This window comes from Pagrus major, chromosome 18 (assembly GCF_040436345.1).
Source record: "Pagrus major chromosome 18, Pma_NU_1.0".
Taxonomy (NCBI): domain Eukaryota; kingdom Metazoa; phylum Chordata; class Actinopteri; order Spariformes; family Sparidae; genus Pagrus; species Pagrus major.
In genome coordinates this window covers 30,467,972-30,493,135 of record NC_133232.1, presented here as the reverse complement: position 1 = coordinate 30,493,135, position 25,164 = coordinate 30,467,972, and the positions used below count along the sequence as shown (strand labels likewise).

At 43.6% G+C, this 25,164-nt stretch overlaps 1 protein-coding gene across 5 annotated transcripts; it reads right to left on the bottom strand.

Moving 5' to 3' along the window:
- On the bottom strand, positions 1–25,164 carry bcorl1 (BCL6 corepressor-like 1). 5 transcript variants are annotated; one of them, XM_073486882.1, is made up of 12 exons: positions 24,607–25,164; positions 16,784–16,868; positions 14,073–16,676; positions 13,653–13,782; positions 12,851–13,324; positions 9,259–9,449; positions 8,730–8,996; positions 8,477–8,643; positions 7,282–7,427; positions 4,662–4,739; positions 3,438–3,609; positions 1–1,888 (listed from the first exon to the last, which is right to left on the bottom strand). In XM_073486882.1, the coding sequence occupies exons 2-12, from the start codon at positions 16,787–16,789 to the stop codon at positions 1,537–1,539; spliced, it is 4,587 nt and encodes a 1,528-aa protein (XP_073342983.1). In that variant the 5' UTR covers positions 16,790–16,868; positions 24,607–25,164; the 3' UTR covers positions 1–1,536. The 5 variants fall into 5 exon arrangements, with proteins under 5 accessions (XP_073342983.1, XP_073342981.1, XP_073342982.1 ...); XM_073486880.1 differs by lacking the exon at positions 24,607–25,164 and adding an exon at positions 21,006–21,126; XM_073486881.1 differs by lacking the exon at positions 24,607–25,164 and adding an exon at positions 21,006–21,105 and having other exon boundaries at positions 16,784–17,252.

Here is a 25,164-nt window from a genome sequence, read left to right as displayed (position 1 = left end):
TCCAATTACTGTATTTATTCATCGTAGTGGTGAATCAGGTAGAGCACAGATTAAAGCAGAAGTTCTCTGCGGGGCGAAATTATCTTTGATTTAAAAAACTGTCGGAGTCGAACGAGATAATTTGAGACACCTCAGGGAGGATTCTGCCCTGAACATCCAATTCAATATAATAATCAATTCTTTCATGATAATCCAATTGACAAAACAAAGAGATAAACTATGATTCACAATCATGCTTTATTCTTGTTGATTTCTTATAAAAGAATCAAATAAAAGGCTCTTCACACGCTGCTCAGTCTTTCAGTCTTGCTGTATCCCGCTTTCCGTTAACTAAACTATACTTTTCTTTACACCTTAAGTCTCTTCATCTTAAATATCTTTTATTAGTTTGTGACTTCAAACCAAAATTGATTGTCAACACAAAAATCTGTCTTAGCACCAGTACAATAAAACTGTACTTTAGCTTTGTTGAAATACTGTTGTTGAACGAGGGAGGAAAATCTCAGAATAAAGGGATCCTAATAAGTACATTTCAAAATGAAGCACCAACCATACAAAGCATTTTTTTTTTTCATAGATAGGCTTGTCAGATACACAAGAGGTCAAATATATTAATGACTATTAAATTAAGCACAACAAACAGTGTAAATAAAACACTGCAACACAAAGCACTCTGGGGTCTGGAAACACCATATCGGGACGTCGGGGTGGGGGACAGTCGTGGCTGCAGTAGGAGGGCGTCTCAGGAGCGGCCTCTGGACTCCAGAGATGGAACGAGTTTTCCTCTGAGCGAGATCCACAGGATTCTGTATCAGTTCAGGAGGAGTGGAGACACTATTATCTGTCCAGCTCTGTAAACAAACTCTCAATCTCGAGGGTCCAGAACGAAATTATTTCATACTGTGAACTGTGGAGGAGAAATAAACATCTATTAGGTCCGTCTGGTGGTGATCTCTAGAGGAAGTGGAAATGGAATGAAGCTCTGATGTGAGCGGGTGATTATGTTTGAATAATATGTGCCGCGGTCTCTCCTCTGCAGGTCTCCAGGTCTCCCAGGTTGTGACAGAAACCATCTGGGCCAGTGGCCTCCCTGACTTAAGCGTCTTAGCTGTACGCTAGAGTTCACCAAGATAAAAGCCTTGGATTATCTCCCGCCGAAAAATTTCCCTCAGGAACAAACAAAAAAGTCCTAACGTAATCCATCCTTTGCCACAAGAATACATTTATAGAATCAAATGTGTTAACCCTGATGGCAAGATATACATATACACTACCATGTACATACAGAATCAATAAAAAAAGGTTTGTTCAATAGTTCTCATTTATTCAAATATACCTATAGATAGGAACCTGAAAGCTGCTTTCCAGCGCCGACCGCTCCCGTGTGCAGGTCCTTGTGATCACTTAATCACCTTCTGTCTGAGGTCAAAGGTTATAGGTGGAGTGTCAAGTCTTTACTGTCGCTCACGACCCTCGTTACAATGGACGGAGAGGTTTTCCTTTGAGCTGGGTAAAGGAGTGCCGTGAAAAGGGAGGCTATCGGCTGCGAGGCTTCCCTGTGTTCCTCAGCGTCTCCCCCTCCTCCTCTTCCTCCTCCTCGTCCTCTTGTAGGATGTGAATGGAGGAGCCCAGTAGTCTCTGGAGCTCTGGTACACATCGCACCAGATCCACAAGTCCCTCCTCCTCCTCCTCCTTGTTTTCCTCCTCCTTGTTTTTGCCTCTGTATGTTGACACCAAAGCGGAGCTCACCTGGCTCACCGACACCTGCTTCCAGAGCTCAGCTGGCGACAAGCTCACCACCTCCAGGTGCGGGTAACGAGCCCGGAAGATCCGCGCCGACATCTTGAGACGCTTCAGGACGTCTGTCAGGAGGAACCAGTTGCAGAAGCTGCAAGAGAGGAAGATGTCTGATGTTAGTCATAAGTCAGAGTAATGGATAAGAGACATTACTCACTGAAGACGCAAATCCTCCATCTCATACACAGCAGATTAGGAATATGTGATATTATCTGAGGTTAGAAATCCCTCTTCGGAGGCTCTTCCTGAGGTTTTCTTTCTCAAATGGAGGGTCACAGGACAGAGGGCACTGCACAGTACGGAGTGTAAAGCCCGCTGAGGCATTGTTATTTGTGATTTTGGCCCTAGTGTTTCCAAGTGTTATCACTGTTGGTGCCACCGCTGCAAAGACAACCAGGTCATTTCCTGTTTTCCTCACAACTACAGCAACAACACAGGAAAAAACACGAGACTATTCGTTCATTTAGTCCATAATGGAGACATGAGAGCAGATGGGATCGGTGCCGACCTGACTGGCTCACCAGTCAATCTTCATTCTCCCAGGTGATTTGTGTAAGGTGAGGTTGTAGGGAACCGGTCTAAAGACTGACACAAAGCAGCCATCACAGATTTTCACAATTTATAACCCATTAAGACCTTAAAAAAAACTGTTGAACAAGTTTTTAGATTGATTTTTATGATATTATCATAAAAGGCAACTAGCAGAGACTTGAAACTTCCTTCAGACTGCTAATCTGAGCACGTAGTCAGTTCATTTTTAATTTTTGTGGTTGAACATTTCAAAAGAAACTCTCCTTCCTCCAACACGACAGCCATGAGCTTTAATGTCGCGAAGTGAAACTCTGAGACACACAATAAGTAAATATAGACAAAGAGAAGAAGCAAACAGGCTTTGGAAAAACACAAGTTTACCACACACAATCTAAAATAACAAATGATACACGTTTTCACGAATCAGGTGGAGAATTAAAACATGTAACAAACTTTGGACTTTGAAAGATGTGGATGGTCCAGGTGGACTCGGACAAAACCATTATGGGGAATCGTAGAATCCAGCATTTTTTGAGCTTGATCATCATCGTGATATCTCCGCCTTGAACTCAAAAGTCCAACTTTACAAAAGCACCACACTGAGTCAGTGGAGTACCCCTTTAAATCTGGGTCACACCAGGTGCGTGTTTGAAGTTACAGGCAGCAACACACCAGAATGATTGGAGCTTTCACACAATATTAAAATCAAAACAGGTCAAACCAAACAAACTTCTTTGCAGACTATTGCCACTATTTATCTACCTCTGTCTCCAATGTAAATGCCTACCAACATAATCACTAAAACAGTGGAAGGTCTGTTTCTATTTTAATATGAGCGTCTATCTATAATATCCACATCTATCATCATCACTTATTTGACTCAATTTCCATAAATACTGAAAGCAAAATAAAAACTGCATCCTGAGACAACACAAGCTGTGATTCACTCACAGTTCGTCACCAGGTTGACGTATTCTCTAAAAATCAAAATCATGATTCAGAACGTCCACACATTGTTTATACCAAATAAGAGGACGGTGCAGCCTTGTCAGAGAAATCCGCCACTTTCTAATGATGCTCTCCAACAATATTGATCATTGTGAACTCACCCCTGGGTTAACGACACCTGAACGTGATAGCAGGGTAAGAGAGGCTCGGAGGAGAACTCAAACAGAAGGCAGTCTTTGTCCGACTCCGGCTCCGTCTTCCCCGCTGTGTTCTCCTCCAGCTCCTGATTCTCCTCAGACAGCAAGAAGTCCCAGCACGGCTCCTGGTCGGTCTCTGTGGAGAGAAGTTCACTGAGGTGAGGAGACGACCAGCGGACAGACGGAGCTGCTCTGATAGACGGGGCTTGGACGCCCTCTTGTGGACGGTTTATTCACACCAGCCGTAGTGTGACTGACTGCTAGTGACGCTGTGATCAGATAAAGGAACACAAACTTTATGATGTCAGTCACAGCTTGACGTTAATTACAGCCTACACAGAGACACATGGCCACATACTCTGAAGGATTAATTACCGGTGGATGGCATGGAGTGTAATTCAATGCTTCGACTAATATGAAAACTTTCACATAACGAAACAGATACTTCTTCTTTATGTTTGTGTCAGTAAGAGAGATAAATTATCCTCGAAATCTTTAGTCACTCACCACAAAAAACAAAGTAAAGAGATTAAATAACCACTAAATCATACATATTTTACAGAAATATCTGCAACATTAACAGACAAAACAAAGTCAAACAAAACAAATCAGGCTCGTTAATTTAGTAATAAATTAAAGTATTTATTACTTTAATTAATACTTTAATTAGTATGAAAGTATATACCTGTTCCCTCTTAATTACTGAAGCATAACATTTTGATTTGTTTAATTATTCAGGTGTATCTTTATCTACCTATCTATCTATAATAAAAACAAAAAATGTCACAGAATAATACAGATATTAGTTCTCTGTGTTTCTGGAGTCATTTTTTTTGTCTCCACAAAGCAGCAGTCCACTTTCTCTTTAGCTCTTCCATGCAACTCTAATCCTGTTCTCCCTCCACTGGGTAACTGGCTCCCTGTGGCTGTTTACAACACAACACTGACGCTGGTACACGAGGCGAACATCCCTCCACGTCTCGACGGCCGAGCCTGAACCCAGCCTACAAAAACTAGAATAATTTCCCTGCGGCAACCTGGTCACTGCTCCAACAAGCCTCGACTCGTCTTCCTCACAGCCGGAGGAGGAACGAGCTTTCAGGCACATTTCCACCACCACAATGTTTACAAACCGGCATAAAAGATTCGATGATTAATGGACAGACCGATAGGCAGACAGATTCTTACCAAACAGGGAGCTGCTGTAGAAATCCCAGTGTAAACTAGGATCCTGTTCCTTCCGTCCTTCCAGGTCTACGAAATACTCTGTGGAAAAAAAAAAGTGTCTTGTGTTAATTTTGATGTAGTTTGCATGTCATGACTGTGTTAAGACAGGACTTCACATCTACGATTTTCCCCTTTTAGGATGAAACAAAACGTACGATGGCTCTTGCAGTTATCTGATCAAAATGACAGACGACAAAAAAAATCAGCCCTCAGAATCAGAAAATTAACTGAAGCAGCAGTTTGTCTTTGTCAAACAATCTGTTTTTCAGCTGTCTGTGGCTGCCAATGCAAAAAAGAGAACTGGGCATCGAGGCTGTGTGTGTGTGTGTGACTGTATTAGCTACTGAGCCCTCATCTCTGTATTTACCTGAGATGCAACATGTGAGACAAATACGCTCCAGTAAATACTGATAGAGCAGCCGAGTTAACAGTGAAAGAAACACCAGTAGCAGCGTCGTGTTAGCAGCTGGCGGATGTTTCCTCACTCTCCACAAACTGGCCGAGGTTTGGAGAAGGATCCTTAAAACTGGTGAACTCCATCGTCAGTGACATGAAAATAAACTACAGAGCTAAAAACACACGTTGCCTGTACAAAGGCTGGCTGGAGGATTTCCCTCTGGTCCACTGTGGCTATGATTAGACAGCAAACCCAAATCTGTTTGTTTGGCATATCCAGATTGTATCCAGCAAAATCTGATCCAAACCACATTTGGAGTTAATTTGAAATGCGATCAAATCAGATTTCTAAAAATGCATCTCAGTCCCGGCGCTCTGAATGCTCATATCGGATTTCAAAGCGCCTTTTGTGTCACTCACAGCGGACGCACAACGACAATTGTCAGCGCAACTAAGAGCAGAACAACGCAGAGAACATCAGTCCATGGATAGTCACGCTGAAATAAATTGTCTGCTCTGCTACTTGACGGCGTGGAAGTTTGGAGGGCGAGATGATGGATCTCTATTTCTCAAGCATATTGAGTTCCTGACGCCACCATCTTTACCATAGCTACCTATGCAGAGAGGTTGGTGACGTCTGGGCACAATAATCAGATACGAACGACGCAGTGTCCATATTATATATTTGAAAGTGATCTTTTCAGATAAGTAGTGTCGACACTCCGTCTTTCAGATCCGATTTGAGAAACAAATCAGAGTTGCCTGCTGTCTGAACACAGCCGATGACACGCAAGAGAGAGTCATGAATGTAGTTTCTCAGTAAGCGACACCATCAATCGTAGGACTTCTTAATGATCAATAACTGAGAAATCATGAGAAGCTTTTGCAACACAAAACGCTTGTTTTTAACTCAATGAAAGCTTTATTTCAACAGCCATGAGCTGTTTTTGCACCACAGTGATCTCCTGACAGTATTCAAGTCTTGTTCATTGTCTCCACTACCATTGCCTTGGGGCAGCACCCCACACCCTCCAAAAAGACCCCGTTACACTGTTTGAAAAAGCAAAATATTTGATAAATGTTAGTTACCTAGTTTATGTGCACATTTCATTTCAGCTCAGTGCGATCTTTTCCTGCATTTTGCTGTCATTTACGTTCGCCAGTTTCTCTCCTCTCCTTTCAGAGCAGAGTAAAAACAGGTGAAGTGAAGATAACGTTAACGTTACACGAGTTGACGACAAATCGTTGCAATACTGTAAGTACAATAAGAGCTTCCCAACAAGAGTCTAGCTACTAAACATGTAGGGGTAGGAGTGCTTCCTTGACTCAAACAGTTTGTTGGAGGTGCTCTTTGGAGTGGGATACATGTAGACTTACAAATCACAGGAAAAACTCCAAGGCACTCTCTTTAAACAATTAAAATGCCTTTATTGTTGTGGCACGGTCATGTAAGACCTAAAAAACATGCGAACTGGTGCATTTCGGCATCAAGCCTAAAATGCATACGAGTTTGATATGCTGTGACAATAAAGAGTGCCTTGGAGTTTTCTTGTGATTTCTAAGAGTATATATTATTTACAACTTATGATAGATGCTCTGTCAACCCTGTAATATTGTAGTTAATTATGTGTCACTGTGCTGCTCTTATCGTACAGAAAACGACTTGAAGGGTCCCAACTGTGTCGAAACATAAGTCAAGTCGAAAGCTAAACCTCTCGGACAACATTTTCAATTTTAGATGGCGCTAAGACTTAAGACAGTAAACCAATCTGAGTCACACGTCTGAAAGCAAGTGGCTCAACCAGTTAATGTGGATGAAAGATTTTGCTATTTGTTTGTTTATTTCCTATATATGCTTCATGCCACCTGTGTTGCTAATTGCTCACTGTGCCAAATGTAAAGTAGCGAAAGTGGACACACAGTGTATTAATGTGTTGACAAATCGCTTGAGCGGCGGTAAAGTTCGAAAATAGAAGTTGTATTATTTATTTTCTTGTCTCGTTTCAATTAGCTTAATTAGATCCTCTGTGCTGTGTTGTTTATTGTGTCTGAGGTGTTTGTTGATGGTATGAGAAGTGAATTTAGCCTGGCGTAAAACATCACTTCAACACTCTGGAAATGCTTCTGTTAATCTGAAACGAGGTCTACTGGTGGAAGAGGAGGCTGATATAAAGGATGACCTCACCTGTGAGGAAGGTCTTCATGCTCGGGCTGTGAGCCAGTTTAACCGGTGTGTGTCCAGAGTAGGTGGCCAGGGTCGGGTCTGCACCGTGGTTCAGGAGCAACCAGACGATTGGAAGGTTATCACTCGCTACTGCATCATGAAGGGGCCTGAAGAAAGAATGAATAAAACACAAATGTCTTTCAGGGATGGTACAACTTCAGATCATATCTGAATCTGTTTGCAAACATGTTGCAACTTTCAAATACTTTCCTCTGATTTATTACAATTTATGTAAATGTTCGACGAGAAGAAGCTGGCTCAGTATCACTGTAAGAAGAACACATCTCACCAAGATATCTCACAACACCTGCTGAAGGTGTCTACTTTTAGGGGAGTAAATCATTAATAAATAATAAACAACAAAACGATCATCAGGCTATTTGGATTTTTGATTATCATATTTGTAGCCTGGCTTCTGAAGACCAGCTCATAAATGCGTATTAGTCTGGTCCCTCTCAATTTATTTTTGATTTCCAAGGACCAAACTGAAATTCAAGAACCCAGCAGGAAAAAAAGGCGGCCTGGTCACGGGTGATCTTGTATTACAGCTGAACGGTACACTAAAATGTGTTTCTGAGACATTTAAGGTGAGAAACAGTCTACGCAGTAACAAAATCTTGATTCATATTTGATCAGCACTGCCTAGCTTGACAGCTCGATCTGAGTTTTGTGAGACTGGATGAACCTGCAGACTGGACGCTATTGAATAAATCAAGGGGTGAATAGACAGACAGCCCTCAGAGAAGCAAATCGCGTGACATTTGACTTTCAATCATTATTTTTTGGCCGAGAGGGAGAGGGAATGACATGCAGCAAAGGGCCACAGGTCGGATGCGGCGAGGACACAGTCTCTGTGCATGAGGCGCCGCACACTTGACTTTTCGAATCTGGACTGCTACACCCCTCAGTCATCCTATCAAACACGCCCCATATTAAATAAATGGTTGTGACTGGTTCAATATATACCAGATTTGATGGAAGGCAGATGCCAGTTAGCGGAGAATGAGATTATTCTGTTACACATGCCTGTTGGAAAAGTCAAGAAATAACCTTCGAATATGTCACACTTCAAATATGTTACACCCATGATGGTACTTTGAAGAAAAATAATTAAAATCTTATAAAGTCAACTAAATCATGCATCCTGAAGTCTCACCGTGTCCCATCCTGGGCGCTACAGTTGACATCGGCCCCGTGTTTCAGCAGCATCTGGACAATCTGAGTCCAGCCTCGAGAGGACGCCTCATGGAGAGCAGTGTAACCGGCATTATCCCGCCGATTGACCTCCCTGATGTCCTTCTCGAGACAGTACTGCACTACATCCTGCAGAGACAGACGACTCGGTTCAGAGGTTTACAGGACTTAACTCGTGTTACCAGAAAGACACGTGTAAACAGGTGGATTTTTACCTGATAGCCCAAACGTGCGGCACGCTGCAGCAACGTCTCCCCGGCATTCTTATTAACAATCAGCCGCCGGACCTCTGGAGGAACGGGCCTTTTGGATGGAGACTCTGACCCGCTGCCTCTTCCAGATGAGCCTTTCTTATTGGATGGTGATGATGGCAAACTTTTTGGAGTCGGTGGAGGGCTAGCTGTTCTTTTTGCATCAGCACCGTCATCATCCAGAGCAACTGAGGCACCACGCTTGCCCAGGCTGCTGCGTTTGGTCTTAATCTAAAATACAGTTTTATTGATTAGAGCGCTGTGTGAAATTGAATCTCTTGTAATGCACTGCCAAGTTAAAGGAATAGGTTCCAGTGATCAAGGACCTGTGCAGTATAACACCAGCTGCCGTCATAAAGGTGACAAACAAGGCATTTATCTAGCCACAGGGGGGCACTGCAAGCTAATATATTCATGGTGCATTGTGCCTCATCGACTGGATGTGGTTTGAAATGTACTGTAACTCTACAAGCAGCATCAGCAGGTGACTTACCTTCTGATCGTCGTTGTCACTTAAGTGTTTGCTTTTGAACTTCCTCTTCCCTGACGGCTTGTCGTTGCACTCTGGTGAGACCTCCTCGCTCTCCTGGTAGCGGACCGACCCCGAGCGAGTGAACGAGGACCTCCGAGGAGGCGGCTCAGGACTGGAGGCAGTGGGACTCGGACACTGATCCGCCTGTGGATCTGTAATGACAAAATGGGTTGTAAGTGATGCTGTGAAGGAAAACCACAAACAATACTAATATTTCAACATCTCCCATTTTATCTATGATGTACTGAGGCCACTATAGGCATCATAGAGCACGGAACATTATAGATGGCGTATTGTGCCGACATCAGACAGCATGGTACTTCCTGAACCAATGGCCCTTGGCTTAGCCATCTTATCTGCTGGAACAGGGTAACTGCTGTCTGAGGCACTCTGCTCTGCTCTTTGCAACCATGTACTCAGGGGTTTCTGTAAATTCTCCACATACAGTATAAATCTTGTGATACGTCTTATCCACATTAGCACCGTACCAGCTGGCACCTCAGGAAAATAAGGAAAAGTCAGATGTTGAATTTATCTCAATAGTTTGTATTTGTCACTCATCATATACCGTATATACTGTAGTTGTTGAATAATTTAAAATCTGTCTCTTAATATTCTATCAATGCTTTCAGAATGTACCTTTTATGAAGATGAACATCCTCATAAATGTACTTGCCCATGTCTATTAAATATATTCTAACTACAGAGGCCCCCAGCTAAGCTTCGCTATGGTCAATTCTGACTCATTTATCCTCCTAAACATAATTGTATGAACACACTCAGGCCTCGCAGACACTAAAGCTAAAAAACATTATATTTAGGTAAAATATGTTGGGTAAAAACAAAATAAATTAAAATGAAATGTTTGTACATGTGTTTTATCATGTTCAACCATTCTTAAAAGCCTAGTTACTACAGTCAATACAGGTTCATTCATCAGATTTTAGTGTTTTTAGTCAACGAAATGTCAGAAAATACTGACAATCACAGCCGGCATAGCCAAATGTTTTGTCACTTTGTCTGGTTAGCAGCCATAAAAGGATTAATGTATAATGGAATTAAAACTGAATAATTCAGGCGCATTTGTGACGCCGTTACCAACTATTGTTTGGTTTTGTTCAAGGACTAAAACAATTATTTAATTAGAAAAGACTAACAATACAATCCTTTTCATTATCATTTCATCTGTCAAGTATTTTCACAATTCAATGATTAATGGTTTGGACTATAAAATGTCAGGAAATTAGTTTTAAATGTCCATCACCGTTTGCAAAAGGCCCCCACTTGATATCTTTTCAGGAAGAAGGGAACAAAAAGAAATTACAGCGGGCATTTTAGTTTTGGTCTGGTTCCTGTTCACAGATACCCACATACCGATAGATCGGCCGATATACGCAGGTATTTGGCAATGATACCTCAAACACAAAGATTCGTAACAGAGGATATTTTACTGTCTAAAATGATGCTAGTGCACTGAAATGTAGGCTTCATTGGGAATATAAGAATTACTAATCGTCCTAAGCATCTTTTCCTGCATTGTAATTTCTTAAAAGAAAGTTTCCATATCGGACAAAGTATAAGCCAACACCGATATATCTGTGATAGGCCAATATCGGCCAACCAATATATCGGTCGGGCACTAGTTTTGCTGACTTTTGGTGACAGGTGACTTTTTGATTGGACAGTTTTGGCGACTGTCATCCTACATCATTAGGTTTTATGCTTCTGATGTGTATATCCGCGTTCTTACTGCAAGTGTCAGAAAGAGCTCATGAAGAAATAACTGATCATAAGCTTTATTAGTATTATCGACCTCATGTTATGAATAATGACTAACATGTAGAGACAGGACAAACAGGAGGCCTCTAGCACAGTAGTGATTCAGGGCTTATTATTGTGGGATCGCTGTCACACACTTTTTAATGGACTGCACGGAGTAGTCTAGGATACAGCACAGCAGTTTTAACAGCTTTTGACCCAATAATCGGCAGGAGGTACAAAGTGTTGCCATGGTTGCAAAAGGATTTTTATCACTTATACAAATCTATTGATTGTTTCTTGAACAGATTTAATGATCAGCTGATGGATTTAGTAAGTAAGCCTTTGAAATAACGCTACAATCACATATCTATTGTGAAAAATCTTGTGGTTTGTCCGCTTACTTTCACACCACAAACGAACCACGACAGTCCGCTTGTAAGAGGACCGAGAACACCCTGTCATCAGTCTCTGCCCGGTTGTTTGGGGTTTGACTGACAGCTTTCACGCCAGCCCAAACGAACTGCACTAACCAGGGTCCATTTCACTGATGGAATGTAACAAAGTTCAATTTCTCTTGACTATACTTAAGAACAATTTTGAATTACTTGTACTTTATTCTTTATACTTCCACTCCACAACATTGTGAAGGCAAAAATTGTACTCCACTACAGTTATTGATAACTTAAAGTACTAGTTACTTTGCAGATTACATGCTGCAGCAGAGCCAAAGTACGAATACGTAATTTTAAATGAATTGTTTTATCAGATTAAACAAACAAAAAATCCCACTCATTCTGACAATGAGAAAAATGTTGAATATCGGATCCAATAATCACCCAGGCTGATAATTGGTGGACCCATGGTATAGAGTATCTACATACATGTAAATGTATGTATAATTTACTTGTTTAAACTGAACCAAAGAGGTTAGGTATGAAAGGACTCTTATTTCCAAAGATATTCAGTTTATAACAATATCAAATAGAGAAAAGTAGCGCCTCATATTGGAGAAGCTGAAATGTAACGTTTGGCAAACTACTCAACGATTATCAATTAGGAAAATACTTGCAGAGTAATTTGCTGTCGTTTAAATGATTGATTAATTAATCGTTGCAGCCCTTGACAAAATTTTCTATCAAACAGCTATTCGACAAGCGTTTCATTTCAGCCGTGGATTGTAGAAGAATAGTAATAAGCAGTTATGAATGATGACAGATATGGTCTCCTGCATGCCAAAAGATCGACTGCAATTTAACCTTCCAGACCAGGTGTTACATATTGGATTCTGCAAATGCTTCCAACTTTTCCTTTAAAATTAGTTACATATATATGAAAAGGGAAACAAGATATATTCGAGAAGGTCTGGGACCATTTACTATTTTTGTGAAATGTATGGATCTATCAGATGACAAAGAGGAGGAATGAGTTTAACCTGATGAAACCTCGTAATATGGTTAATCTGAAAGACTTGATTCGATTATGCTTTTAGGGTCTATGTTTGTACAAATGATGGCTTTAAATCTGAGAAGTTGTTTATTGTGATGTTTGTTCAACTGTGCCTCAGTGTGTTTTTTGGTTGACGAAGCACCGAACTGTCTCTTTCTGGTTGCATACGAGTATATATGACTAAAATTCTAATATACATATTGTTTTGAAGCAGCTGCAACAGTCACATTTTAAGATTTCATACTATAACTTTGTAAAATGATTTATCAGCTGCACTTTTGATTAAAACTTGAGCTGGAAACAGTTAATTGAAAACTTGACTGATCTCTGGAGGGAAACAGCGTACCTGCTGGGATTCCACCGTCTTGTCTCAGGGAGTCAGATTCTTCGAGGCGCTCTCCATCTTCCAGCTTGTCTTTCTCAGTGATGTACTCCCCAGTCTGATACTTTTTGCTACGACATCGCCGGCGTTTCTTATTGGCGGGCGATTCACCATCGGCGCTGGCTGCCTTGCCCTTGCCCTGAAACCCTCGCTCTGGCAGGGGGTTTGAGCGGGGCCTTCCTCTCGGACGGCGGGTGGGTTGGTTGGGAGTCGGAGAGGTGGGCAGAGAAGCTGCTGGGGGAGGAGGCATCGGTGGGGGTGGAGGGGAAGGGGTTGCAAAGCCCCATAGGTCGAGTCGAGCCTCATCAGCTCGTCGTCGTCCTCTCCTCAGTCTTGGGAAGGAGCTCTCTGTAGCTTCGGTCTCCTTATTGGGAACAGCAGCGCTATCAGGAGACACCGGAGTCTCTTCACGCCGAGGACCGCTGCCACTATCTGTAACTGATTAAATCACAGTTGATTGTTATACTCACACCAGCATCTATGCATAGAAATGACTGAGACATCCAAAATTGCCATTCAGACAATACATGTGACATTTTCTGCCTGCTTAACACACAAACTACCCGAGGCTGACTGCAGGCTATTTATCTCCAAAGCTAAAGCTATGAGATGCCAGAGTAACCAAACTGTAAGCTCGATAAAAGGCTACAGGTCTGACACAACTAAAGCATCATTAAATGTGAGATAGATATCAGACAAAGGCCCACACTGTGAGAACTTTACAGGGCCAGTAAATGACACAGGCTTATAAGAAACAAAGACGTACCTGGTTTGTTGCGGGTTGGTTGATCAACCTTGCTGGGACTGATCTTGTCCCTTGGAGTCGTCTCTTTAGTTTGTGGAGGAAGTTTTAGGCTCGGCTCCGGCTCCGGCACAGGTGCACATTGTCTCTTCTGCTGAAATACACAGGGGACAGAGGGAGCACGCTGTATTGGATGCTATTGATCACAAAGCTTTCATACTGATGGAGAGCATGTAGCAGACTCACAATAAGCCCTTGGAAGTTAAATCACCAGTCATAGATTCATATTATTAAAGGGAGCTCAATTTGGCCGATTCAGTTGTAAAAAAAAAATGTGATTTCTACATTAAACATTTCCATAAAGTTCAACCAAATGGAGATAAGGAATGAACAAAGATATTTTAGACTTTAAAAAGGACATAACCATTCACACACATAATTTACCTTATTCTGACAAGACACTTTGGTTGGAGTCTTTTTTTCTGTGTCTTTCTTCTTCTTTCCTGCAGCCTTCTTCGACGGACCCGTTGGCGACTTCTCCTTCGCAGGCTTCTTGGGGCTGGTTTTCTTTTCTTTTTTGATGGCAGCAGCTTTCGCTTTGGTCGGCGACTCCTCTTTGGTTCCGTTTGTTCTCTTTTCGAACTTGTCGCCTCCTCCTGCACACTGGCCTGTAAGAATAGACGCAACCATGCCCTCCAATTTGTCACTGGGAGGACTGTCTGATGCCCCACTTTCTTTCTTTGATATCTCCCCCTCTAACACCTGGGCTAGTTTGCTCTCCATCCTGTTCCCGTTTGTTGATGCATTGCTAACGAAGAGATTTGACTGGCCAGCAGGCTTTGAGGAGCCCTGCTTCGCTTGTAGTCCCACCTCTTCTCCCTGACTGGTGTTTAACTCCGATTTATTCTCCAAAGGCTCGGTGGCGTTCGCCTTCTCGTGTCTCTTCATTGCTTGAGTTGAATCCCCTTGAGATGGCACACCAGGCCATTTTTCCACAGACCAGTACGGTGGGTATTCAAAGTTAGACGTATGCTTAGATTGGGGGTCTTGGCTCCCAGTCAGAGCATCAACTTTTCTCGATGCAACAGGCGAGGCTTGAGCATTACCCTCGTCTGTCAGTGCTGTTGTTTCGAGAGCTTGCTGCTTTACGATGGACGCAAGGTTCGACAGGGGAGACTTGATTCTCTCCCACTTATCATCCTCAGGTTTGGACGGGCTGTGATGGGCACTCTGAAACTTGGATCCATCTGTCACTGCGGTGCCTTTGGTCTTTGGAGATCCTTGTGTGATTTTTCTCTGAACAGACGAGGCTTGGTGCGGAAGATGAGACGGCTGTTGCCAAGCTGGGTTGACAACGGTGGTCGAGTATGGCACTGCTGTTTTGCCAGTTCCAGATTTCGGATGAATCTGAGCGTTGGGAGAGCTCGACAGGGCAGTCGTTAGGGCTCCTTTAGAGGGACAATTCTTAGTGATGGCTGTGCTGGTGTTTTTAACATGCTTGACGCTGTGAGCATGATGGTTACCCTTCATCAGACAGGATGGCTTCTTTCCTCCTGAGGCCAGATGTTCTCCTTGGTCGATTATAGATATAAACTCCTGCTTTGCAAAACTCTGAAATTCATCTGCAAAAGTCCCTTTTCCATCTTTGCCCCGTAGAGTAGAAGCCAGTATGGGGCTAGCAACACCAACATAAGTTCCAGGGATGTTTTTGATAGGGTCTTGTGGAGATCCCTTACCCCAGCTTGGTTTGGGCTCTGGGACCTGGTGGTTCTGAGGCCTGTTTATTTGCTTTTGATGAGAGCCATTTCTGTGGGTGTTGGGTAAGATAGGGTATTGCACAGCTGAGCTATAAGATGTAGAGTGAGTCCTCTTTGAGTTCACAAAATCTCTCTGATTCAATTCATTATTATGAGGCTCAATAGTTGTAACTGGAGGGTCACTTAAGCATTTTGGACGTTTCGATTTAGCCGACAAATCAAGAGGTACGTCTCTCAGTTCAACTGAGCAAGCTGTGTGGTCCTCTGATGCCAAGGGAGGCGTCGTTTTAAGAGAGCCCACGTTTGTCTTGTCTATGCTGTTGCCTTTCTCCACATGGTTCAGCAGTCTGCTCTGAGAAGTGAGGCTGGCCAGCGCTGAGCCACAGCAAATGGCAGCAGTGGGAGACAGCGTGTAGCAGGTGGGTGCTGCAGAAGTTAATGATGGGTGCTGCAATGGTAGGGCAATAGCTGGTGAGGCTACCACCGAGGCTAAAGATTTATGCTCTCCCACAGATTTGGCATTTTTATTAGACGAATGGTTAGATTTGAGTTTTGATGTGCCTGCTTTTTTCTCTGCAGCTGGAGTCCGGCCCACAGAGAACGAGTAGGGATAGCTCCGCATGAGAGGTGTCCCTCCAACACCTGAGCTTTGAGGCTGGATTTCCTTCTGAAACTGACTGGCTGTGGCTTCTCTCAGCGCTGCAATCTGACCCAATGCTGGTGGAAGAGTGATTTTACAAAGTGGGGAGGAAAAATTGGTGGAAGGAAGGAAGGCAACAGGCTGGACTGGTTTAAACATGGTGGAGCACTGAAACCCAGGTGGAACACTTTGCACAGACTGCGTTTGCGGGTGTGATTTCTTACTGGTTGTCACATTGCTGTGACAGGGGCTGAGCGAGTCCTCACGACTGACTTTTACGCCACTTGACCACTGAGGAGCGGGGAAGACCCCAGCACCATCGGCTTTGTGTTTAGGGGCCTCTGCCCTTTTGTCTGCTCTCTTCTCTGAGCTGCTGAGGGCTGAGCCGGACATCGGTGCATTGTTGGGCTGTTGAGGTGGAGAAAGCTCAGGGCTGTGGTTGTAATTGCTAGTGTCCAGGCAGGCTTTTGCTGTCTTACAGTCTGTTGTTGGAGTGGTCTTGTTTTGCTGACTGAGCGTAACATCTCCTCTAAACTCAGGGGGTAGCGTCTGGGGGGGATTTCCCACCATGCTAGCAGACGCTTTATTTGGAGCACTGATCTCTCTGCTCACCGTGCCTCCATCCCCTACATTCATTAGTGTAGGATCCACCTGAGTAATAAGAGAAGTTCATAAAGCCAGTGTTAATTAGATAAGAGGAAACAAATGCTGTAATCTGGTAATCTAACCGTAATAGAAAAGAAAAAAAAAACAATTACCTGCATAGGTGTTTCTTTAACACAACATGCCTCAGGGGTAGCTGAGTCCGTCAGGTGAGTGTTTTCCTTATAATACAGTGATATGCTGCAAAACAAACAGAAAAAAAAACCACAGTTCACTGTTTTAATGTAATCCTTCGTGAAACAATAAGACCCACTCCGTGCAGCAGCAAGTGATTCAGAGTAACCAACATTGGGAAATTAAAGACTTCCTTTCTTTCAGACGAGCTTGGAGGCCAGATATGTTACAATTTCCTCAGAGCAGGGAGACAATTCAAGGTAGCAGACAAAAGTGTGGTAAATGGAAAAACATGGTGTTTGTTTGCACGCACGCAGGGAATACTAATAGTTTGTCAGTACCGATTGATCCAGAGAGTGAATTATCTTTACTTACATCGGGATATTTGGTGAAGGAGATGAGACTTAATGCATCAGTTGCAACATGGACGGATTATGAGCCAGCGGGCCCCTGGCAGAGACACGTATGAAAGGTAAATACCAGATCACCCCCTCACATTGTTCGCAGCTGTTTTGCTTTTGTTTTCTGCGGTATTTTGCAGGTTAACTCTAAAAGTCCTGTTGTTGGTTGAAACCATTTCGTTCACACTGGAGATGAAGAGAGGCTGTCAAAACAGACCAACACTCCACAGATATCATACAAAATACCAAAGCATGCGAATACGAGATATTTTGAGAACATTTAGAAAACATCAGTGATGCTGGTTCAGGACAATACTGCTGCCAAACACATTTAAAGTGCTTACTTTTATGTGCTTTTTCAAAAACAGAATCAGCAGATACTCAATATTAAAAGATCAGAGTAACTCTTTTTTTTTTTAAACATCCCTGAGCCCTACAACTTTTTAATGACAAACGCTCATAACAGAGAGTCTTTCTTATGTCCTGTGACCCCTTGGGCCCCTGGGCCTGCGTATGCCCGCTCAGTAATCCATTCATGAGCCAATCGGCTGTGACTGCTCAATGATCTTTTATTAGTGAGCGGCAGCCTCAGTGTGTTATGTGCAGTTGGAGCCATGTGAACCGGTGAGGATTGAATGACTGGAAGCGAGTAAAAGTTTTGATACTTGCTATCGCCGGACAGTTAATTATTTGGGATTACAATAAAGCAGTTCACCTCAGTAAAATGAAGTTTTCATAGTCCACGAAACATTTCTGGAGCTTCACAGCAATATAATTTATAATGTAAAGAAAAAGCAACCTAAGAAAAACATAATATGGCTCCAAACAGCTTGTACGGCGTAATCCAAGACTCTGGAAGCCCTGAGATCCAAAATTGATTTAAAAAGATGTTATTTACAACCTTTTTCAAGCAGATATCTCGACTGTAGCTGCTAAGCTAAAAGCGTCAGCATACACCACGTCTGAAGTGGGTGCATGAGCTTGACTGAGCATCAAGGGTGTAAACAGAAGTCTTTCCAAAACAATTTGGGATCTCAAGGCTTCTGGAGACTTGAATTAAGCTGAACGAGCTGTATAGAGATTGGATGTTTTTGTTGTTGTTGTTGTTTTGTTTGATACATTATTATTTACACCCTCGACGAGTGGTCGAGCTCGTCTACCCACTTCAGACGGGATGTGCCCTGACGCTTGCAGCTCAGCCGCTACGTGAAGATTTCTGCTTAAAAAACAGTGTAAATAACGTCTTTTCAAATCAATTTCTGATCTTAGAGCTTCCAGAGACTTGGATGACGCTGGACAAGCTGTGTGGAGCCATTTTATGATTTTTGTTACAGTTTTTTTTGTGTGTTTTAAAACAAGTCCCTATCTACTTCAGTTGTTCAGTACAATGCTGCAACACTGTTTGGCTGTGAAGCCCCAGAAATGTTTTGTGGAGGATGAAACTTCACCTCTTTCTACCAGCATGAGGGTGAGTAGATAATGACTGTTAAAGGAAGAAGAGACATATGGGATCGTGAACACTGCATCCTAGCGTCCAGACTTCACTGCTCTTGCAGACTCTGAATTCTGAGTTATGATGACGGCATTTTCTTTTATGAGTGATCTTCAAGGTGCTATTTGTAAGAAAAGTTGATTTTTGAGTCTCGTTCCCAACTGACGTATTGGGATTGTAGGTCGGGCCGGCCGCCATTCCAATGCGTCAGTATTTGACGAGTTGGGAATGAGACTCAAAAATCAACTTTTCTTACAAATAGGACCTTTAAGTCAAATCAAATTGAATTCATATAGCCCAAATCACAATCACGTTGCCTCAGTAGGCTTTCCAATCTGTACAGTGAACAACATCCTCTGTCCTTAGGAAAAACTTGCCATATTGGGGAGAAAAAAACCTTTTTACAGAGGAAGAAAGACGGAAGAAACCTCAGGAAGAGCCACAGAGGAGGGCTCCCTCTCCCGTGACGGACAGACATGCAATAGATGTCGCATGTACAGGACAGAACAACAAATCGTATCCTGTAAGTCCTCATCAGCTTTATCTAAGATTAGATGAGAAATTCCACCTATTGCTTCTCTCAAACACAACACATTTCACTTCCATCACAACACAATGCTGACCGCACACACGCTGTTATTCTCAAAGCGGCACTATGTCGTTTTGGAGAAGAAATTCAAATGCAGAATTTTAATATTTACAATATTGTTGAGGTAATAAACTCAGAAATATCTACTTTTCCACAACTGAATAAACAAGCTGTTCTCAGAAGAAAACAAGGTCCCCAGACCACTGTGTGACGCCGGAAAGGTGGCGGGGTCCGCCAAATATGAACAAAGTAAAAACTGTGTTGTCCTTTAAGGTCCACTTGTTTGTTCATGAACACAAAGACTTTGATTATTTACATTGTTTAGGTATTTTAAAAAAGAACATCAGCCATTGAAAATCTTTCTCTTCTGATTAAAATGTCTTCCCCAAAACTACATAGTGCACCTTTATCAGTTAATCTACCTTGATGTCATGTGAAAACACACATCTGAAATACTCTCTCACACACACACACACACACAAACACACCAGAACAGCCCTGTGGTTTGCAGGTAGAGGTGAGCGCAGGCGAGCGCATCTGCAAGTAAATGAGACAGGACTCGGCATAAAAAAGGAAAAAAAAAAAAAAGAAAAAAAGAGAGAAATCTCTGTCAAAGCTTTTTGGGGTGGAAATGGAAAAATGTTTCACCCTGGAGTCAGTGAAACATAACGAATACGATGCACATAATGACAGACACACCGATCAGTGCAGGAATCTGCGAGCACGGACTGAAAGGGATCCTGCGATGCAGATACGGCTCGCTGCAAGGAGGGTCTGCATTCATTACCGTACAACAGTTGCTCACAGCTAGTTTGTCTTTGTGCTGCGATCATACACACAGACACACAACATTTTGAATTCATCCGCTCTGATGTAGGCCAATAGCACACACACACATTACACACACACACAACACACGCCGTGGGCAACAGCGCAGACACAACAAAGTCAAACCTCTGAGAAAACCAAATTATTTGTGTGTCACTGTCCGGTGCATGCAACAACACACTCCCAGTGTCATGTGTGAAAGTGCACATGCTTTAAATATCAGCACGGAGAAACTCTGGAGAGCTCCGGGTCCCTCTCTCCGGGTGATCTCTCCATCCACGTCTTCCTCTCTCTGGGCTAAAATATGAAAAATGTATTTAAAAAAAAAAAGGGTGATGAAGGGCAAATGTTTGGGGGTAATGTTACAGTGGCTGCTGTCGACACAATGTGGCAGTGTGTCACATCTCAGCCTGATAAGGTAAGTCAACAGAAAACACAAGGGAGAGAGGCGAACAAACAAAAGTCCTCACAGCCAAACAAATAATCAACATAACACACAAAGTAGCCAGCTGACACAACTTCTCCCTCCGCTGGCTTTTTAAAAAAAGGAGGGCGAACAATGTATTTAACTCCACTGACCACCAGCAGCACCGCCGCCGCCGCCGCGAAGCCCTCTCCTCTCACACGCTGAGGCGGGCTCCTTGTTATCTATCCCCGGCCGACCTAACGTGAAGTGCCCCCGTCGTATCGGACTGAACCACTCCGCTGTTGAAAGGCATTCACCGAGCCTCTCCTCTCCTCTCCTCTCCGTCCTTCCACCACCCCCTCCTCCTTTTTTTTTAAAGACTCTCCTCTCTCTCTGTCTCTCTGAGATATTCAATAATCCCCCCCCCCCCTCAGCTAATCAGCAGGCCGGATAAAAAAGATGTCTAATGGCACAAACAGTTACGAACCAGCTCGTCCAGACGGCATGTGAACGACGCACGGGCACGACTCGGATACGGCCGTGTCCGGCTCCGGCTCCAGCTCCAGCCTTTCGCCTCCGCCGTCCGCGGCTGCTGCTCACTAATCTCGACGGTTTTCGGTTCTCAAAAGTCCGGGAGGGGGGTGGAGGGAGGGAGGGAGGGAGGGAGGGAGAGGAGGAGGAGGAGGAAGAGGAGGGGAGGGTGAGGATGGGAGGGGGAGGGAGGGTCGTCAAGACAGTCCGTTTCGTATCGCCAGTCTCCAGTCTGGTGGGAGAGAGAGAGAGAGAGGGGCAGAAGGGTGCTCGGTGACAGCATGGGAGATGTAGTGCTCGGCTATCCACGCCCAGGATTAGACGCTGGAGAGGCTGGGAGGGGTGAGGACTGCAGGTACCGGCATGCAACGCGAGCTCCAGCCGCTCAAGGGGAATGGAGGTAGTGGTGGTGGTGGTGGGGGAGAGAGAGAGAGAGAGAGAGAGGGAGAGACATCGCGACCAAAGAGTAACGGTGCGCTAAACTGAAGAGCCTTATCGGGGGGCAGCGAAGTCACAAACTGTGTTATTCCTCCAGTGAGTATCACTCAGTGGGTGTTTGCGTTTCCCTGGCAGTCAGGTCAATTAACAGAGTCAGGCCAGTGGGTGATGGCTGCGAGACGGGGTTGCCAAAATATAAAAAGAGAAAACAGTGAGAAGAGTGAGAGAGAGAGAGGGTTTGGGTCTGTTGCAGGGGAATTAACACGAGGCAGCAGGAGGCTGGGGTGCTGGAGGCTGCAGGCTGATGCAGCCTGGAGAAGATGGAGGGAGACGCACGCTGAAGCCTCCTCTGTGGAGGGTTTTAAAAAGCCATCTTCTACCAAGTTTTGCTGCCATGAATCTAACCTCCTTAACTAACGAACACCTGAAGAGGTTTGGCTTCAGGCCTATGAAAAGGCTCTGGAAAACACACAAAACATGTTCTCACAAGGCGACAGTGGGCTGTTGGTTTAAATCTCACTTCTGGCTTATGTGATGGGAGCCGCACAACCATTTCCACAGTCCTCCGCAAACAAAAAGTGATGTTAGTAGCGGTGCATGATATGTACCATCGGCCCTATAGTAGGAAATGTATATTATCAAGGAGTACAGTCTAGACCTGCTCGATTTGGAAAGTGTCTTGAGATGACTTCTGTTGTGAATTGGCGCTATATAAATAAAGATTCATGAGCTATTTATCAGTGTTGTACAGTGAGATTATGGTAATGTGAGGCCAAATTGCTTTCATTAACTTTAAAGGGTCACTATGTAGTTTTTGGGGAAGAAATTCAAATCCAGAATTTTAATAGTTACAAAAATTCATGAGGGAATAATACAAACTAATTTACTCAACTCATTGATTTTTTTCCATAACTGAATAAACAAGCTGTTCTCAGAGGAAAATAAGGTCCCCAGATCACTGTTTGAAGCTAGAACGGTGGCAGGGTCCGCCACATATAAACAAAGTAAAACAGTTTGAAATAGTGTTGTCCTATAAGCTCGGTTTGTTTATTCAGCGATGAAACGAAGAGTTTGTTCATTTAGTTTGTTTAGGCATAAAAACTGAGTCGATGAAGATTAAAATTAAAATGTTTTCCCCAGAACTACATAACTGAACCGTGTCGGCAAACACCACTACACCATACTGTGTATCCATCCGCCTTCCAATATATACATCTTGCCCTCTCCCAGTTTCGCATTTGTCCCCATATTTCTCCCGATTTATGAACATTTTTCACACTTTTTCCCCGTTTTTCATAACCGGTTTCTGGCACTGTACAGGGTGGAGTCAGTGAGTGATAGACACACAGAGAAACGGAGGAGAAAGGATATATAAACACATTTCAGATGCCCTGGAGAGAAGTATTCCGGTTTCTTATGTAAAGTTTTAAAAGAAAGGGGCTGGAAAATCTGCCACGATGGTTTTTCTGTCAGTCACGGGGGGTCGCACCACCTCAATCCCCATCGAGAGGCTGAGAAACACAGGTAGGTGGTGTGCAAAGACTCTCTAAGGGCCATGAATTAATTAAAAGTGATAAATATTACGTTATGCCAAAGAAGTTTGCGCTAGAGGGCAAATTATTCAGCGTTGTTCTAAAGTAAAATCATTTGACATAAAAACGCTGTTACATTTTACTTAATAATTTGTTATGTTCATCCTTAATATGTCACCAGAATGCAGGAAACACCGTCCTTGAATCTCACATTTTTTGGGGGGGTAGACCCCCAGAACCCCGCTTTGGTTTCGAAATCCTCCCTATTTTTGAGGTCCGAAGTTTGGCGAGTATGCGATACACTAGGTGGCTGTTTACGCCTTTAAAGTTGGTTTGCGATCCCCCAACAACGACAGAGCAGACTAGAGAGTCAAACATGTTTTAACAGTGTCAGAGAACAAGACTGCAGCTTGCAACACAAGGAAGGTACGACATATTACACCACCCATCTTTTCTCACTTCATCTTCGCCTTTCTTGCCCTCAGGTGTGCGTAGATAACAGGTGAGGAACTTCTTAAAAAACAAAATGTGAATTTACTGGTTATCTTATCGATATCAGCCTTGAAAAGCAGGTAATAATCGGTGCATCCCAAGATATTAAAAATCTGTAGAGCCAATATTATGATTATTGCGTCATTCACCGGAGACTAAAACACACAATAACTCCAAAGTAACCTAAAAGGAAACTCACGCTTCATGCTGAACACCTTCCTCTCACTCCTCATGACTGTCTGTAATGCGGGCCGAACTAAACCGCCCTTCATGATTCTCTTGCTTTTTTCCAGGCCGCAGTTTTGACAGCATGAAGTCTGATAATCACTGATTATGTATAGGAACAAAAGAGTGCCACTCACACTGCAGTCATTCACATCTTGCAGTGCTGTGTGTGTCAAAATCACATTTCCTGTTATCACCAGGTCAGGTTTTAACTGGATTCTCACACATGGCCTCCCTACAGAGACTTGAGCTGAGTTTGGGGGAAGCTTCGATTTTTAATTTTAGCAGTGGGCTTTCTAGCAGAGTTTACACGAGTACGAGACGAGCTGTGCCAGCTCATAAAGGCTCGTACGGCTGAGATGATCCTAACTTCACACAGCAGAGGACAAGACAGGTTGTCTCATAAATACGAGCCACGGTGGAGATGAAACGTCTCTAATGTGACCTCTCTCCGGAGGTTAGATCATATTTACATCATCGCATCATTTTGTAATAAAATAAAAATCCACTCTAACTTACAGCCTTTTCTGTACTTTCACCTTGAAAAAAAAAGTGCACACCCTTCCTTAATTTAAGTGCTGGGAAACAAAGGCAAGAGAGCTGACGAGAATATATGAGGACAAACAGCTTATAATTGCAATCATGAGTTGAATGACAACACATCTGCAACTTCCAGTCAAACCCAGGCGGACAGATAGAAGTTTGAATTGTGAAATCAGTCCGTTGAAGCGGAGGGGTTTGCACTTATTCTCCCCCCTAAACATAAACACCCACAAGATATTTAGCTCTCCTGTTCCATAATCACATTTTGGCGCAGGAGTTAAGCAGCACAGGTTACCCTGCCTGCTGTAATTAGGCCACTTGTCTTACCTGATTCCTGAAAACCAGTGTAGGCCTGCAGTTTACAAGGGTATCCGCTCCTTTAGGCCAACAAATTTCCTACTTTTCTCAACACTTGTGGTGGTGAGGAAATAACCGTGCACACACTCACACCGCACAGCACAGCACAGCACAGCACAGCGAGGCTGGCTGACATCGAAAGAGTTTGTTTACTACCATGCACGATCCGTGCCGTCCCTGACCAGGCGGTGCGGGGCGAGCGATCCCGTCCGCCGAGAGCAGAGCGGAGCGGAGCGGAGAGGAGAGGAGCGGAGAGGGAGGCACAGAGGGCTCAAACTATTTGTCCGCCTCGTATCGCGGACCGGATCGCCGTGTGAGAGCCTCCAACATGCCCTTCGCCATTCGCTCAGTAATGGCTGCGTGTGCAGGCAGCCAAATCGTTGACAGATGGCCAAACGTGAAATTGGGAAACCGAAAAACGCAGATGAGTCGAAAAAAAGAGGAACACCGGAGAGAAACCGTGTCGGCGTGAAGCGGGAGTATCACAAAGTGGGCAGCTGACACATCGCATTGTGTCTGAGCCGGGGG

Bases quoted from the DNA above. Each gene is read 5' to 3' on its own strand.
- bcorl1 (XM_073486882.1), bottom strand. The intron at 13,325-13,652 runs GTACGTCTTTGT...TGATTTAATCAG, and splicing joins ACCAACCCGCAACAAACCAG to TTACAGATAGTGGCAGCGGT. The intron at 3,610-4,661 runs GTAAGAATCTGT...TTCTCTCCACAG, and splicing joins CTACAGCAGCTCCCTGTTTG to AGACCGACCAGGAGCCGTGC.